Genomic DNA, 19379 nt, shown 5'->3' on the forward strand with positions numbered 1-19379 from the left:
CCCCATTTCAGAGCATTTGAATTGTTGTTCCCTCCATGTCTTTCCCATGACTTATTTGCTGATTTCATTCAGATCTCTTCTCAAATAGCATGTCCTCAAGGATTTCTTCCCTGACCATCCTTTCTTCCATCACTTATTATTCTTCATAGCACCCATTATTGCCTAGGTATAGTAATATTTCTTTGCTTATTTTATGTCTTTTATATTAGACTATAAACACACGAAGGAGGAGATTTTATTGTTTTGTTTACTTCTAAAACCTTATGACCTCGTTCAGAACCTGGCACACAAGACGTGTTGCCAAAATATTGATGAATGGATCAGTCAATAAAATGAATAAGCTATCTGATTCCTAGTTAGCTCAGACCTTTTATTCTAGAGAAACTTTAAGGTATCTTCAGTAATCTCTCAAGTATTTCACGTAGCTCCATAAAGGTTCGAGTGGCATCCTGAAGAACTTTTTCTTCCTACATTGTATTTGGTAAAGCCCTGGTGGCACAGTGGTTAAAAGCTACAGTTGTTGACCAAAATGTCAGCAGTTTGAATCCACCAGCTGCTTCTTGGAAACCCAGTGGGGCAGTTGTAGTCTGTTCTGTAGGGTCGCTACAAGTTGGAATCGACTCGACAGCAATGGGTTTGGTTTTTGGTTTTGGGAATTATAGTGGTTCTGTAATGGCCCATTCTCTCAAGGTTGCATAGCCCTGTAGCTCTTTGCACAGAAAACAAAATATATATTTTCTCTACAAGTCACCTAGATCTTCCTCGTAAATATTAGGGACCTCAGATGGCCTTAGAGCCTCACAGAGCTCATTCTGAACCCTAGTTATATTTCCAAAGATTGGGGAAAAACAGAGGAAGAAAATAATATCATAGCCTAGTAATTTGAGGAACTGCCAACTTAATAATGCCAGATTCCCTTGCTGCAGGATTTTCAGAGCCTTGGAATACTAATGTTGGTTGCAAATTTCCAAGAAGTTGTTAAAGTATGTATATATCCAAAACTTATTTGATCACAGAACTTTAATGATAGGGCATGTTGAGGAATAAAGGCTCTTTCATTCACGTTGTAGGGTTCACTTCATAGAGCACTGTGTCAAAGGTGGTCACAACCACACACAAGTGAGGTGATAAAAGCGTACATTTCCGTTTCCAACATTCTTTTATGTAGGTAAAAAATCTAATAACATTCAGGGTAAGTAAACCATAATTCCTGAAGACATTGTCTTTATACTGTGTACTCCAAACCCACATCCTCTTTTCATTTCTCAGTGCATCTGTGGGGCTTACATTAATTTTACCTGAAGAATTTGGCCTTTGTCTTCAGCTTCTGAAAGAAAATCTCTAAAAAAAAAAGAGACTTGGATTTTAAGTATCTATGATAAGGACTCCAGATGGCACCTAACTAACAAGTTAGGCGAGGTGATGAGGTGGATCGGGGGAAGAGGGGATGGGAGAGGATGCTGATGTGACTATATGATTCTCCGCATATTACTTCAATTTTTTTTTCTATTTTCCCCATATCACCTCAACTTTTTTTCCCCCTCCCTGTGATGTGGTCCCAGGACCAGGGTTGCAGCTGTGCATAATGGAAGCAGGGATAATTACTAAGCAAGAAACTGTGACTGAGAAAGAATTGACTGAGGGGAGGTGCTTGCTAGACTAGTATTGCTGCTGGCAATTTAGATGAGTACAGTAGTTGAACCGAATGTCCTTCCCAAATGTGAAGCTTGTTTGTAAATGGAGTGAAGAAAAAAAGTAGCTGAGGATAAAGGAATGAATGCATGAATTATACAATGAGGAAAATTAAAAAACCATATTAATGTCCCAAAGGGGCTCAGAGCAAGAGATGATATTGTCTCTTAGCTCAGTTATACTGATGGCACAGTGATTAAGAGCTTTGGCTGATGCAAAAAGGCTGATGGAATCCACAAGTGGCTTCTTGAAAACCCTATGGGGCAGTTCTACTCTGTCCTATAGGGTCGCTGTGAATTAGAATCTTAGAAATGACTTGACAGCAGTGGGTCTTTTATTTATTTTTTTTGGCCTGAAAAGGATGAAAACCACTCCTGTTTTTGGAACCTGACAAGATTGAATAGAAGCCTGCAGCAAACCTGGCTGGTCTCAACATGGGAGAAATTTTGGCCATTTGATATGATGATGGACTGATGCTAGTGACTAATGACTGAGACTCTAGTAATATGTCAGTATCTTTTGACTCTTAATTTTCAGGTTTGGTGTATCACTGGCATTGCTGATAGTAATGGTCAAATGTACTGGGAATTTGAGTTAAAGTCTCCTCTGGATGAAATCAAATATCAATAAATTAAGAGAGGAAAGATCAATTCTACAAATGAGAGGCATATAAAAGGAGCTGCGGAAAAAGATCACAGTGGTTTTTTGGGGTTTACATTTTGGCCTGTGGGTTTTACGTTAACTTTTTTTTAATGTGTGCTTATTATTATCATTGTACTTTTAGATGAAGGTTTACAGAACAAACTAGAGTCTCATTAAACAATTAGTATACATATTGTTTTGTCACATTAGTTATCAATCCCATGACATGTCAACACTCTCCCTTCCCGACCTTGGGTTCCATATTACCAGCTTTCCTGTCCCTTCCTGCCTTCTAGTCCTTGCCCCTGGGCTAGTGTGCCCTTTTAGTTTAGTTTTGTTGTATGTGCCTCTCTAATCTTCGGCTGAAGGGTGAACCTCAGGAGTGACTTCATTACTGAGCTAAAAGGGTGTCAAGGGGCCATACTCTTGGCGTTTCTCCAGTCTGTCTCAGGCCACTAAGTCTGGTCTTTTTTTTTTTTTTAATTTATGTATTTATTTACTGTGCTTTAGGTGAAAGTTTACAAATCAAGTCAGTCTTTCATACAAAAAGTTACAAATACCTTGCTCTGTACTCCTAGGTTCTTTTACATTAACTTTACCCAAAGCATTAAATCTTTATTCTTGTTTCCTGAGAGATAATGTCTTAAAAAAAAAAAAAAAAAAAAAACTTGGAATTTAAGTGTCTTTTTTTTTTTTTTTTGATAAGGACTCCAGATGGCACCTAACTAATAGGTTAAGTGGGGGTGGGGGATGGCCAGGCCAAATAGCCCCATTGGAAAGTACCTTGTGATGTTGCTTGACCTCAGAGGAGAAGAGCTAATCAGCTAACCTCAGGGGAGATGAGCTGGATTTTGCAGTACATAATGAGACTCCAATAAAACTCTGGACACTGAATCTTCAGGAACTTCCTGGTTGGTGAAAACATTTGCTCTCAGGAGGGTGATGCACCCTCTTTTGAGATGTGGAAGCTCAATGTTACGAATCCTCCTAGATCTCCTTATGCTGACCCTGCTTTTTATCCTTTATAAATATAGAGCTTTCTGTGAGTTTGGTGAGCCCCTCTAGTAAATTATTGAACTTGAGGGAGTGCCGAAAGCCAGCAGGTCAGAAGTGAGGGAGAGCTGGAATCCCTGAGTTTATGGTTGGTATCCTGAGGGGGTAAAAGGGACCCCTAAATTTGTTGCCAGCAGGTCAGAAGTGAGGACGTCATGTGGATTTGTGGTGGGTATCTAAAGTCTTGGGCTTAGATTCAGTCTGAAGGACAGATTTGACCTACCTGAGTTTAGCGGGTGGCTAAACTTAAAGTAAGTGTTGCATGGTGTCAGAGAAGTGAAAAAGTGAGGATTTGATTTATGTTGACTTTTATCTTCGTAGCACCACTTCTGTATTCTGCTGCTGCCACTTTTCTGAAACCTCTCTCATTTTATCACCAATGATCTCCATTATTATTAAATCCAATAGATTATTTTTAGCTTTCTTCTTTCTTGCCTTTGTTCTCTTTAATGTCTTTCTCTTCTCAGTCTAAGACTGGACCTATTCTATCCTTTAGTATAAATTATATGCCATAGTGTAATGATATGCCGATAACACCTAGATTCACATCTCTAGCCAGAATATCTCTTCTGAGCTTCTAATGCACATTTGTAACTGCTTACTGGATATCTCCACGTGGATATCTTCCAGACCTTACAAACTCAATATTTCACACTAGGCTTCTTGAGTATTTCCCCCATCCCTACTTCATGATAGTACAGTTCTTTTGACAAATGTGGATTTAATTCCACACCCAGCTGTGCTGCCCTTTTGAAGTCATTGATGTTTTGTAATTACCTGTTCAACATCAGCCTTTTCTTTTCTGAGGGAAAATACTATTTCCATCTCATTTACCACGGACTCCTTAGTATAGCCAGTGTCCAGTCAAATGTCTGCCACATAAATAATGGTTTAATGAAGAAATACTTTTTAGAAATGCCTTGGACCTGTGTAGACTTCAATATATAGATTTTAATGAACCTACATTCAAAGTTATTGAAAAATAATACCTTATTTATCTGGGAGCTTATATTCTGCAGTATTCTGTATTTATGTGCTTTACTCTTAAGTTTCTGCTTCCTCCTTCAACTTAATAACCCTGTAAAACTGTGCTTCAATAAAGAAAGCACCAACATTTTGTCAATGAAGAAATCAAAGTTTAGAGAAGTAACTTGTCAAAACTTGCACAACCAATGTAATAAAACTATTCCAAATTTCCTACTGAGACCTTCTCCCACTGACAGTCGATGTGCTGATGTACAAATGGTTATGTAAAAATATATAAACATGTATAAATAAATAAATTGAAGACTAAATAGAAAATATTAGACCTTTAGAACTCTCAAAACCCCACATAAATAGTGTTTAGCAATTAATCTGTTAAATAAATAATTTAACCCAGGTAGAGAATATATTAATCTTAAAATCAAATACTAAAGAATGTGACTGAAACGACTATAGTTTTGTACTGGTTGAAATCAAATTAGCTGCTACGTAGTGCCTGATGACAGTGAAGTTCCGATACTTGAGGACATAGCAGCTCCTTGAGAAACCTGTCACAGTTGCTTAGTGCTGCTTAAGTTGCTCTGCTATGTGAATAAATCCTATTTATTTTTATTTTTTCACTCAGCATAATGGCAGCAAAGTTACAGAGCCCCTTATTTTCACTCCACCTGTCTGACAAGTCATTAAGACTCTTAACCAACAGGTTTCAGTTCTTTAGTGCTGACTGGCATCACTGATTTCAAAATACTGGGCTGTATGGAGTGCACAATATATTTAAATAAGTAGCTAAAGCACGATTGTAATTTTCAACTTCAGTGACACAAATATATGGAATATCGCACAAGCGAGTTAGAACGTTGTTAAACCATTCTCAAAGTAATGCAGCAACAACTATCAGGGCCTTGAAGGTAGAAAATAAATGAAATATTGCTGATCATTAGAGGCATTTCTTAAAAACCCTTGCAAAAGAAAAGCACTATCATGGAAGCCGTTAGAAGTGGGATTTGCCCTAAACTCTAGCTGCATAAACCAAATTGCTAATCCTCTCTGGGCCTTATTTTTCTCATCTTTAAATAAGTAGGTTGAATCAGATTTTCTCTTAAGGGTCAGTTTAAATTCCTAAAAAAAGCTTGTGGTCAGAGGGATGACTTAATTACCCTTAAAAATAAGAACAGGATCACTAAATAGTCATAGAATGGTAAAGAAGGAAAGGAACTTGGAATGCAGCTACTCCAAGTGTCCTATTTTATAGGTGAGAGGGAAACCGTCCCCAGAGACATAAGTGACTTACCAGCTAACATAGTAGGGGCAGGGAGTGGCTAGAAATAGGAGAGCCCAGCGAACCGCCAGCTTTCTGCTCCCCAAACTGTCTGCACTGAAGACATACTGAGGATTTTCATGAAAATGAAAAGTGCTAGGACCACTGAGGATTTATCCTTTTCCTTTGAAGTTATTCATATAGAAGAAGCATTTTTTCTTTTACCCCCAATAGCTTCCAGTGGTGATTTACATGGTTTAATCCTAAATTGGGGGAGAGTAAGTATGAATGTGACTATTTTCTCTATATTTACTGTACTGTTGTCTCTATTTTCATTGTTCATTTAACAGGGTGTCTGAGAATTACATTGGAATAGTTCAGCTGAAATCTTCTGGAGGTAACCAGCTGTCCTTTGGAGGGAGCTTATGGAATAGGTGAGTTTTTCCTGTGGATTGTGCACAAATACCTGTTGTCATCGAGTCGATTCCGACTGACAGCAACTCCATAGGACAGAGTAAAACTGTCCCATGGGGTTTCCAAGGGCGTAAACTTTAGGGAAGCAGACTGCCACATCTTTTTCCCTCGGAGCCGCTGGTGGATTTGAACTGGAGACCTTTTGGGTTAGCAGTCAAGTGCTTAATCACTGCACCACTGGGGCTCCTCTTGTGCACAGTTTTATTTTGTGTGTATATGTGTGTGTGTGGGTCAACTATTGTTTTTTGGGTAATATTATGTTTTATTTGCCAACAAAAATAGTTTTATTTGTTCACACATAAGGTGTTTTAAAATAAGTGGATTTTTATAGAGTAAAATAATTGTATTACATAAATATCAAATAGAGAAAAAAATTAAGTTATTTAAATGTTACCTTATATCCCAAACTATGACTAGTTGGGTGTATTTAGTATAAATCATTTTATTTAATCACACAATTTTGAATTCTTAAAAAAAAAAACTAACATTATAAAATCAATATTTCACCATTGCTACATCTTTGCAATTATCATTTGAACATTGATGGAAATTGCAGTGTTATTAAAAACTAGAAAAAATTGTCCATGAAATGACTAATAAAGAAAATATATGGAAAGATATAGCAGCTTAGAATTTATATAGTAAACACTTTTATTTAGCAAACATGAACTCTATTTTTCCTTAATGTAGCATGTTATTTTGATATTAGGCTTGACTGCTAGGAAGGCACTTAGTGTTGAATAAGATTATAGCACACACTCAAGAAGAAAAGTTTGATTTGAAGGAAAACAGAAAAAAATGTTACACTAACAGAATTAATAGTTCCAAAACACAGGTTTCATATTCTTAAATTTTTGGTACAGATTAGGACTACAAACTTATTAAGTCATATCGTTTTAGGGCTTAAACTCCATTTTGGACATACAATTGCCATTAGTTGCATACTTACTGTACTTCTGGGATTTACATAATCAATCTCAAGGGTAGTCATGGCTTTCACAATAGATAGGATGGATTGCACTGTATTACTGTAAATTACTGCTTTAAACTCCAAGCATTCTTGCTCACTGTAGCCATTCTTATGGATGATCCTATAATTTAAACATGAAAGGCTTTAGTGAATTGAACAAGTGTAATGCTAAAGTACGTCAACAATAATTTCCTTGCATAACGTTAAGGTATAAATTAGTTTAAAAAAGGAAGAATTTTGTCCATATGTGTGTGTTCAATCTGAGCTACTTTATACCTTTGAGTTTACTTTATCATTGTCTTCTAAGACAATATTTTCTTTCCGAACTCCCCATAACAAGTATGAAGATGACTAAGGATTTGTTCTAGGTAAATCACATTTACGCTAAATAACTCCATAGGTTAACTCATGAGCATTTTACATAGAAAGCTTATCGTTTTTCAAAAGAATATTTTCCAGATTCCCAGGATAAAGATACATACAGTGTTCTGATAGTTTGTATAGTGTTTACAATGGGATGTCTAGAGGAAGTAAAGTAATTTACTAGAACGTTCATGTCCTTTCCTATCACTTAAGACCTGCTGGAAATAGGAGTGCCTGCTTTCTATTTATGGTGTTAACAAAAGCATCTTTTTTACTGTAGGTAGTTGCCTGCTGTTAAGCCCCTTGTCACTTCTCTGTCTGTGTACGTGCCGGTGAGTTCTCAAAGTTTAAATGTCCAGACAGTCTATTTGGCTGAACTCCTCTCTTCCTTCCACTCGTTCAGGATTTGACTAATAGTTTTGAACTAATGCTTAAAATAGATTTGCCTATTAAAAACTAAAACCTTTGTGTTTGCCAACTACACTTCACTGCATCTTCATTGCATAATGTGTTGCCGTTCAGAGTATGTTTTTCTTACTGTTTTTGAAGTGTTTTGTGTTCACTAAGGCATCTTTTTGGATGCTATATTCCTAAGAATTTGCCTTGTGTTTATAGACATGGAGGCAGTAGCACAGGGGGAGAAAACAGCATGATTGCCTCGCAAGGTACTAAAACTTTCAAATACAAGGATTCTGATGTGAAAAGAGCAAAAGCATCACCTGTATTTATTATTTTCTATATTTCTACTTTGAGTATGATCATGTTTGTCTTGCTACCTTAAACAATTAAATAAATAATTAAGACAGTTAAAAGCTCTATGAAAAAATGTTGTTGATGCTGATTTAGAGCTATCCATAGACTATACTGGTAGATATATACAGCCCCTTACTTTAGACAAAGGGTCTGGGTTTGAAAGAAAGATTTTGGAGGAGTCAGCTTGGAGATGATAGCAAAAATTATTGGACTTTGGCAGTTTTCATTCGATCAAGATGCAGAATAAGCAGAGAAGAGGACTTATAAAAAACACTAGGGAACCAACATTTAAGATGCAAAGAGGCAGGAAGTAAAGGAGACAAAGTTAGGAGCACTGGGAGAAAGAGATCCTAGAAGCCAAGGAAAAGTTTTGAAAGGGAAGAGCCAAATATGGAATTATGATAAGGACTATGAACAAGTCATAGAAAATGGCAATTATGAGATCATAAATGAGCTTCCTAAGAGCAATTCAGGGCAAAAGTGTGATAGAAGTGGTTGGAGAATAAATGGGAAGTGGGATCCTTCACAGAAACTTTAGTGAGAAAAGGAAGGACAGAAAAGGAAGTAGTACCTAGAGGAGACTCGTTCTATGTGAAAAGTCTAGCAATATCCAAAGCTAAGGTGCATTGTAACTTTAAATCCCATTGTTGAGGGCAAATTTCTCTGAAAATTTTTATGTGTTTTTCCATTTTCTTAAATTATCTGTTTTGCCTTGGTTGAGATAAAGATGTTTATGCAGTTGTGTATCATGGTTTTCTGGTTAACATAAGCATTTTCTCACATTAGCACTTTCTCATACTTACTATGTGTAATGGCTGTACAATATTTCAGTTTCTTCTTCATAACATTCTATAGGTCTTTATAGATTATGCTAGTCAATTACTTATCTATGGTATTTATTATGGATTTTTTTCTAGTTCTCCATTTTTTTTTTTAATTCATTTATGGTTTAATATATTTAAAATTTTAATAATTATGTAGACAAATACTTGATCATTTCTTTTTTCATTGCATTTAAGCTCATTTGGAATGGAAAGGTTAAAAGAATGAGAGAATCAAACATGATTATACCCCAAAGGAAAAGAATGCTAAAACCTAGGGTAATGTTATGGGTGAAAAAGAGTTGACAGGTGAAAGGATACACCTAAGAACTCAAAAGTAGAATGCTTAGTGAACAAGATAAAGGAACCCTGTTCTTTAGAGACAAGAAGAAAGGTCAAAACTTCGTATGCAGGTATAAGTGAGTTAGTAAACAAACAGCTTGAGGGAGTTGATACATATAGTAGATTTCAAAAGAGAGGCTTCAATATTGGTTGGTATGGAACTTACATGACATATTACTGAGAAAGAAGGAAATTAGACTGCGATTAGACAATTTCATTATTGACTGGGGTCATTTCCTCCCATAATATGTCCCAAAGAACAGTGTCTTTAGACACAGAATTAAAAATTGGCTTTAAAATTATTGCCATTCTTCTCTCATAGTAATCCCGGTCCTTTAAAATGCTCGGGCAATGACACAGCCATGTGGCTCCACCCATTTGCCTACACTTATCAATCACCATTTACTTGGACATTACATTCTTGAATTATAAAATGTTTTTTCACTATTTCCTTATTAACAAATTCAGGTTTACTTATTTTATTATAAAGAGAAAACAAGGTAAATAAATGCAAAAATAAATGACAATCCATGATAGTAATAATTTCAAATATGCATCTCGTTCCTGGGTACCCAAAATGCCAATAAAGTTAAAAATATGCTTTTCTCACCAATTCAAAATGATCACTAGTTGACATATTTTTAAATATGGCTTATGCATCACAATGTTAAAGCCATAGATCATTACCAGATAGATATATTTAACACATAACTGCTTTTAGAGTAAAAAACTAAAAGAAAAATGGAAATTAAAATATTATTCCTCTGTTATTCTTTCTACTAAAGGATAGGAGGAATGTTTGCTAAGAAAATGTGACAATTTTGCTACTACCGACAATTTGAAAGAAACTATCAATCACCTTTTCCAAAAGTATTTTAAGAACGGTCAAATACATGGACAGACTTTAAATATTAAACATTTAAAATAGTTGTGTACCTACTTCATTTGTTTAACAATAGTACTTTTTCCAGATTCTCCTGCTCCTGCAACAGAAAGATGAAGGCATTATCAACAGACACACCAAGTTTGTACAGATATTAAAACCTGTGACTACCACTTTCTGTGGATAAATCTGTAGCAAACATCTCTCCAATGTAATGTTCCTGTCAAGTCTCGAAAGGATTATCTGTCTACTTTCCAGGATAACAGAAGAGAGTAAAACCACCTCTACATTTACATTAGATCCAGACTTAGGTCTTGCTCCAAGGTAGCAAGCAGAGTATACTACCGTGCGAAAATTCCATCATTACATTTGAGCTTAATTTGGGAGGCTTTTATCTCCTGGCTTTGCAACCCAAAGAAAATGGTCCCCAACTTTATAATCTCTAGGTCACCCTCATCCTCCCAGAATGTTTCCTGTATATCCCATTCAATCAAACAGGAATTAAAGAACAAAACTGTGAGGAAAATTTCAGGGTTATGGGGGTTTGGGAGGAAAGCCAGTGGGACCTCCAAAGCCAATGGGAACTCCAGTACTCCAGTACTTGCCCGTGCAAATGTATTTGGTGTTGCATCTTTTTCAACCAGAGTGAGGAAATATTGGGGGGGGGAAATCTTGGAGAAAATCTGAGACTGAGTGTCAATTAATTTTTTTTTAAATAGTGCTATAATAGCTATGATTTCTACAGTGAGGTAAAATTTATTTAGATAAATTGCATTTAAATTAATTTTCTACCTTGAGAATAATGAGAAAAAAATGTATGTCAAGAGTTTTTCAGAATTGTACCACCATATTTTTTTTTTTATGTATCATGGACAAATACAGCATCAATTAAGAAACACCATTGGATGAATTAGAAGCCATGGTGGCATAGTGGTTAAGAGCTACAGCTGCTAACCAAAAGATCGGCAGTTTGAATCCACCAGGTGCTCCTTGGAAACCCCATGGGGCAGTTTTACTCTGTCCTATAGGGTCGCTATGAGTGGGTATCTACTCAATGGCAATGAGCTCTTGTTGTTGTTGTTGGATAAATAACAGAGCCCTGGTGGCACTGTGGTTAAGAGCTTGGCTGCTCACCAAAAGGTCAGAAGTTCAAATAAACCATCTGCTCCTTGGAAACTCCATGGGACAGTTCTACTCTGTCCTATTGGATGGATAAACAGTTTTAAAGAATCATAACCAAATTTCATTATACTCATGCTGTGTCATTGATGAGTCATACATTTATTATAAATTTAGACCAAAAATGCAACTTTTAGACTATGTCAGAGGGATAGCATATATTCAGAATGGTTTTCTGTGCTATTCCTTTTAACTTAGCTGGCCATTCCTGATGTATCTCCGGAAAGCAGAACAATAAATCACCCTTAAAAAACATCATGCACTGTTGTTTTTTATGAAACTATATATAAAACTCTAATATTTCCCTTGGAAGTCTTAAGAAGTTGTGGATCATCCTTGCTCCAAGTAGTAACTACAGTCTTCTATTTGAAGGTGCAGTATACTCAACTACAGCATTAAAAGGAAAATTCCTGAAGAAAAGCCAATCTCTCCAACATCTCATTTATTTATTATTTGGAACGCCATTTTAAAGTTATTTCAGAAATAAATCCTTGATTACCATCCTCACAATGATTCTAGGTTTTAGTTCACATGGACCATTCCATTTTGTAGGATGGATCATGTTACTGAGCCAAATATAGACACCAAAACAGCATGTTCACGTACGCTGAGGCTGTCCTGAAATAATCTTTTCCTTCCAAATTGGGGTCATCACTAAAATAAATTTCTGGGTCATGGGTTACTAAAGGAATTTTAACATGGTATGCATTTATTTCTTTGAAGTGATTATGTTTCAAAAAGCTAAACATGTAAATTTATATTTAATTCATACTTTAATACTCACAAATTATTTTATTTTTAGTAAGAATAAATTAGGGACTTTAGTCTGAATTTTTATTTGTAAATATTAAAAATAATTTTAAAGGTACACATTATCTATACCTGTAACCAATCTTCAAATGAACACACACAAGACTCGACTGCTTATTTGGTATAACTTATTAAAACATGCAAGTTGAGAATACACACTTGGTGTTATAATCATACATAAAAATTTCTGTAGGTGGTTCTAAAAATAAAAGATCATATAATGATCAAATACAAAGAAACCTTAGAAATCAACCAGCTAGGCACATGTCTTCATTCTATGTATGAGAAAAATGAGTTCAGGAAAGGTTATAATACTCATCCGAAGTTCCACATCTACTTTAAAACAAAGAAACTATGTCTCCTGACTCTCCCTTTAACACTGTGTCATGTTGCTTCCTTTTTAGGTATGTACTTCAGAATGGTTTCAGCAGCTGAAACATCAAACATTAATCTATTTTATAAATTATTTTGAATGCACAACTTCTTATTTAATATGAAAGCTGTTTACTTTCATAGATGCATTGTTACATGGTGTCTGCCTTTCACTATCAGTAGACTGCTGGCATGAAAGATTTTTTGGGTAGTGCTTTTTTGAACCGATTTTAATTTGGGTCACTTTGATTCCACTCACTGTTTCTCCTCATGGAGATCAACAAAAATCTCTGCCTCTTCCATATGATAAAAAAACTAAAACCTAGTGCTGGCAAGTCGATTCGGACTCATAGGAAACCCGGTGGCGTAGTGGTTAAGTGCTACGGCTGCTAACCAAAGGGTCAGCAGTTCGAATCCTCCAGGCACTCCTTGGAAACTCTGTGGGGCAGTTCTACTCTGTCCTATAGGGTCGCTAAGGGTCTTCCATATGATAGTCCTTCAAATAGTCTTGACTTGGCTAGGAAAATAGAATAGGTATACTTATGTTTTAGAATTAAATATGGGCTTGCACTCATGCCGCCTGTGTGTCTCAATCAAAATTAACCTCTCTAAGAGTCAGTTTACTCTTCTATAAAATTAGATTATTAACATCTACCTCTTAGGGTTTAGTGGCCCAGTGGTTAAGAGCTCGGCTGCTAACCAAAAGTTCAGCACTTCAAATCCACCAGCTGCTCCTTGGAAATCCCATGGGACAGTTCTACTCTGTCCAACAGGATCTCTCTGAGTCAAAATTGACATGACGGCAATGGTTTTTGGTTTTCTTCGGGTTTGAGAGAATTAAAATTAGGATTAAAAGACCTAGAACATACTCTAACATACAGTGAGCTCTCAATACTTTTCTCCTATTTGAAGAATGTTATTTTCTAAGAGACTTTTCAATTTTCGTATGTTCCATTCTTTTACTCCTTTCTTGTGAAACATGATTTCTAGATGCCCTACCCTCTGAACCACACTCCATGAGAAAGCTAATGTCCTTTTGAATAGCTGGTGCTGAAAATTGTGCCATAGATACCAGGGGATTTTTGAACAGTACTGATATTCTGTATGACAGGGATGTAGCCTCAGTCTGTCTCACTCCTGGTACTTGTTTTTTCTTAGAAAACTTTTCTTAATAGAAGCCATGATTTTCTCTCTCTTTTTCTTCGTAGCTTTATCACTCTTTATCTATATTGAGCTTGTAGTTGTTACATTTTTCCTATTTTTTTCACATCAACTGTTACCAGTTACAGTCTCCTACATACTGTATGAATGTAATTAACTTAAAACCTAGATTAAATACATCTCTGTCCAAATCCATTTTTATAATTTGATCCAAGCATTTCTGTTAGTTGAGATCACTTGGAATTTTGACTTTGTTATCTACCACTGTGTCCCATCAAACTCTGAATCTTACTCATTTGAAAGGCATGCTTTATTCACCTTCACTCAAAACCCCAATAAGAAGGTTGAAGAGTCAAAGGTCAAGGGCATTAAATTGTGCCAGACACTAGAGTCTGCTCTGTTAACTGGAAAACATGGATTGCTGTTAGTCCTTATTCACTATCTATAGTCAACAAAGCTAAATATTCACTTTAAGTATGGCAACCACAGTTAATTTTTGTGGATATTATTTTTCAGGTTAAGGGAATTCACTTTTATCCACAGTTTGATGAGATTTTTTATTAGGACTAAATAAAGAAGCTTATCTTTTTAAAAATGTTAAATCTCCTGAGATAATCATGATTTTTCCCCTTTAATTTCTAAGACACTTTTCAATTTTCTAACTCAGGTTTTAAGAAGTTCCCACAGATAAAGTTTCAATGAAAATGACTAAATAGTGATAAAAAGTCATACCAGAAAATACAAGAAAACAAGGCAGCATGAATGAGAACCAACAGAGATAACAAAACAAAAAACCAAACCCTTTGCTGTGGGGTTGATTCTGACTCACAGTGACCCTATAGGACAATAGAACTGCCCCATAGGGTTTTCAAGGAGTGGCTGGTGAATTCAAACTGCTCACTGTGGTTAGCTGCTGAACGCTTAACCACGGCTCCACCAGGGCTCTGATAGACAGCAGAAACAGATCCATGAAGTCTTCAGATATTGAAATTTTTAAACATAGAATATAAGATATTTTTAAAGAAATGAAAGAGAAGATTGATAATCTGAGATGAAACTGTAAAAAATGCCCAAACACATTTGAAAAGGAAACAAATAGAATTTCTATATGTAATTGAAAACTGTAATAATACGTTCAATATTTTTGTTACTTTTTGAGAAGAATAGGTTCAGGTCCTTGTCTTAATGGGCCTTTCTGGAAGAAGAGAACCCAAAGAAGTTCTTTTCTTTTCTTGAATAGCCCAGAGAGAAAGGAACACGGTTTTGAAAGGAGGAAAAGAAATCTTAAACTGATTTTAGATGGAAGAGACTGACACATTGTAGGTGTTATATGACATTTGTTGAATGAATAAATGAATGAAAAGAGATTAGTAATAAAATTCTCTTCAGGATGGAAAAATGAATTTTGGATTTTAATCTAAAAGCATCTCAAGAAATTGTGTCACCTCTGTCATGATACAGCTTTCTCATAATGTAATCTTGTACCTCTAAATTGGTTTGTTGTTGTTGTTGTTGTTGTTTTAGGTGGCGCCGAGTCAGGTCCGACTCATAGCGACCCTATCTACAACAGAACGAAACACTGCCCGGTCCTGCGCCGTCCTTACAATCGTTGTTATGCTTGAGCTCATTGTTGCAGCCACTGTGTCAATCTACCTCGTTGAGGGTCTTCCTCTTTTCCACTGACCCTGTACTCTGTCAAGCATGATGTCCTTCTCCAGGGACTGATCCTCCTGACAACATGTCCAAAGTATGTAAGATGCAGTCTCACCATCCTTGGCTCCAAGGAGCATTCTGACTATACTTCCAAGGCAGATTCGTTTGTTCTTTTGGCAGTCCATGATGTATTCAATATTCTTTGCCAGTACCTCAATTCAAAGGCGTCAACTCTTCTTCAGTCTTCCTTATTCATTGTCCAGCTTTCACATGCATGTGATGCGATTGAAAATACCATGGCTTGGGTCAGGTGCACCTTAGTCTTCAGGGTGACATCTTTGTTCTTCAACACTTTGAAGAGGTCCTTTGCAGCAGATTTGCCCAATGCAATGCATCTTTTGATTTCTTGACTGCTGCTTCCATGGCTGTTGATTGTCGATCCAAGTAAAATGAAATCCTTGACCACTTCAATCTTTTCTCCGTTTATCATGATGTTGCTCATTGGTCCAGTTGTGAGGATTTTTGTTTTCTTTATGTTGAGGTGTAATCCATACTGAAGGCTGTGGTCTTTGATCTTATTAGTAAGTGCTTCAAGTCCTCTTCACTTTCAGCAAGCAAAATTGGTTTACTCCTACACAATAGTACCGTAACCTCTCAGGGGACTTGAGCCAATATTGTTACTATTTGAATAACAAATGGGAAGAAAAGTACTCACTTCTCTGCTGATGAAGTTGTTTGATTGCCTCTAAGAAGTGTCTTGAGAAGCAATTGAAAGTGCTGGGTTATTTTTAAAGTAGTCATGTAACAACCATACTAAAATCTTTGTTTAGTTTTTATAGACATTTTCCAATTGGTAACAAATAATTTCCTACACTTTTTTCCATGCCAAATTATCAGTTCCCTGCTATGACATATAGGACTTAGTGATCTTGAGCAAGTGTGTGCAAAAAGCATAAGCAGTTTCAGAGCTTGTTTTAAAAGAAAATAATTGTACCACCTAGAATATTGATCCTGTTTTCATTCTTGCTATGGTGTGTGGGCCTTCTGAGCTGGAAAAAGTGAGACTTTTTAACACTGTTTTCAACAAAACAGTGTTGCTTCACTTATATTTGACAGATGAGGCACAGACTTCTCACTTTAAACATCTACATTTAGGTCATTAATTAATCATGAATTAGCTAAAATGCAACACCTATCTGATAGTAAAAAAAAAAGTTTAAGTTGAGAAAAATATCTTATCTAAGGCACATTGTTACCTACATTCTCCAAAGTCTATTATATTAATTTTTGAAATAGAGTTTTGGACATAACATCTCAGTATTGATGGTGAAAATATTTTCACCAAACATGACTCACTCACAATTTGGACAGAGGGTGGTATGAGAGTCATTCACTTGAAAACATCTGTGTATTTTGTAAAACCAATGTTCCTTGCAGATGAATTCACACAGTAGTGTAGCTGAGAGTGTCTAGTATGGAGTTACATGTTAGAAGGCCTAGTTTTACTACCTACCTGTGATGCTTGCTTGCCTGTGCTCCTGGCCAAAATATTTCTTAGAAAAATATTTAAAATGAGTATTTGATTATATGCTATATAAATCTCTTCAATTTCTAAAATTTCATCTATGCCATTCCTCCTTGATTTTTATCACTATGAAAGAGTTGGCAGATAAATTTGTACATTTTTTGGAGGGGGGAGTCACAGAATGAATATTAATCCAACATGCTCTTAGTTATCCCAGATTTTTTATTTTGGTAATTTTCAAACCTACAGAAGGTTGGAAAAATAGTGCATTATATTTGACAATGATTACTATTATGTAATATTTACTTTCTTTTTCATATATATACCTATATACATATACATGTGTATATATTTTTATGGGGTGGGATCAGGGCTAGACAGCACTTAGAGTTAGCATCACTTTGAGGGAAGTCAATAGGGAATAGTGTATTACAACACTGGTAAAGAGGGCACTTTGAGGGATTACCCAGGGTTAAGTGTCAATTAAGATAGAAGATTAGGGGGACAGGATATTCCAGAATTTTGGGAGGAACACTGTTGAAATGGCTGACTTGATCAGAGGGAGGTATATGAAATTGAAGAACTAATTCTTTAAGGATGAAAAGTATGGAGATGATAGACTATGAAATGCTGATCAGAGAAGGAAACTTCAAGATATCTTAAAGGAGTAACAATTCTAAATAGTAGTTCTTTTCTATTGGAATATAAAATATTAAGGCAGGAATTAAACCCGTAATTTCTACCTCATTAACATCAGGATCTGATAAACAGAATGGATATTTTTATATCTTGATGGAGTTTCAACCTCAATTTCACCTTGAATTCTACTTCTTTAAGTTCAAATTCTATATTAATATATTGCACATGAGTATATGGAGGAAAAGGGAGCTCTGGTGGCATAGTGATTAATTGCTTAGCTGCTAACCAAAAGTTTGGCAGTTCAAATCCACCAGCTGCTCCTTGGAAACCCTATGGGGTAGTTCTACACTGTCCTATAGGGCTGTGAGTGGGATTGGACTGAATGGCAACCAGTTTATGTGGAGGAAAATTAAATGAGATGGAATTCTGAATTTTTGTCTAAAAACATAACTGAAGTCATATTTTTACATATATAAAACATATTATGGGGTTCTCAAACAATCATATGTTTCATTACCCTTCTTCCTTTTCAACAATATGGAAGGGTAAACAATTTACATTAACAGCTCATAGTACTTATGTAATGCTTGTTCAGTGTAGCTCTTAAATCAATAATTCAGGGTTTGAAGGAAAAAAATGAATATGAAAATGATCTGTGATATCATTAGAAATGTTCTAATGAATTGCAGTTTATAAGCACTGTTCTTTTTAATCTCTTTAACAAAATCATAATCTAAGTATAGAATGCATTAATGAATGGCTTACATCTTTTATGTGACTCGTGAGTCTATGCTTTAGATGTACTAATTAATTGGGATAAATAAATCTAAAACAAACAACCAAATATATGCAAAACATTTGTCTAAGTGCTCTTTCGCTGTTAGAAGAAGATATTTGATGCTGCCATCTGCCATGCTTTATAAGTAAATCCAATGTTGCAAATATTCAGAGTTTCCTCTGGAGCTTCCAAATTGTTATAGTGCAGATAGTTCATTATACTTTGAAGAAAATTTGAAACTCTGTGGGTAGATTTTTTCTGCCTGATTTCTACTTAACTGAAAAATTGAAAAACAATATAAATGTTTGCATTAAAGCTATTTCTGCATCCACAGATTGGAGAAAAGCCAATACCTTTACAAACATAAAATGAAATTGTATTCTTATTGGATAAAGGAAATAATGGTTTTAAATTTGGATAAATAGAACAAAACAAATAATTGAGAGCATCATTCAGGAGTATATCCCACGTGTTTACAGCTTCTTCTCTTTTCATTGGTGATAAGAAAGAGATTTATCAGTTAATCTTAACACAATTATTCCAGGAAATGTGTTTATCCGATCACACCCATGGATAAGCATTGGCTATGTCATGAAATTTTAAAATAGAATTTTTTGTACTTGATGAACTTAAACTTTAGCCAATAACTAAGAAACACCTCTAGTTTTCAGCCTTTCCCACTCCCACCCAGAGATATATTTTTAAAAATAAAAATGAAGACCTATTTAAAAAATAAAACAGACGAAAAACCCGGAGTGGCAAATAAGAACCTTGATTTATCCCAAGTCTTATGATCTCGCTGCTCCTAGTTATACAAGAAAAAATGACAAAAGGAAGAAAACTTGTATACATTTATTGACATTCAATTTATCACAGATTTGTGAATCTACTGCAAAATAAGAATAAACCACATTGTGTGGTTTTTTACAATTTACAAAATACTTTGACAGCTAACATTTCTTGGAGGTTATATGGCAAGTCCAAGGTCACTCAGAGAAGACAAAGAAAAAAAAATGACAACACTTGA

General features: G+C 35.5%; 1 protein-coding gene across 1 annotated transcript in view; it reads right to left on the reverse strand.

The window, feature by feature from the left end:
* Positions 1-19379, reverse strand: part of GNAT3 (G protein subunit alpha transducin 3) — a 46228-nt gene that overhangs the window by 23103 nt on the left and 3746 nt on the right. The window contains exons 2-3 of the mRNA XM_064289915.1: positions 10293-10335; positions 7053-7194 (exon numbers count right to left, since the gene is read on the reverse strand). Of these exons, the coding sequence (XP_064145985.1) occupies positions 7053-7194; positions 10293-10335 (185 nt within the window). The remainder of the gene's footprint in view (positions 1-7052; positions 7195-10292; positions 10336-19379) is intronic.

The sequence above is a fragment of the Loxodonta africana genome, chromosome 8, assembly GCF_030014295.1.
Source record: "Loxodonta africana isolate mLoxAfr1 chromosome 8, mLoxAfr1.hap2, whole genome shotgun sequence".
NCBI classification, from domain to species: Eukaryota; Metazoa; Chordata; class Mammalia; order Proboscidea; family Elephantidae; genus Loxodonta; species Loxodonta africana.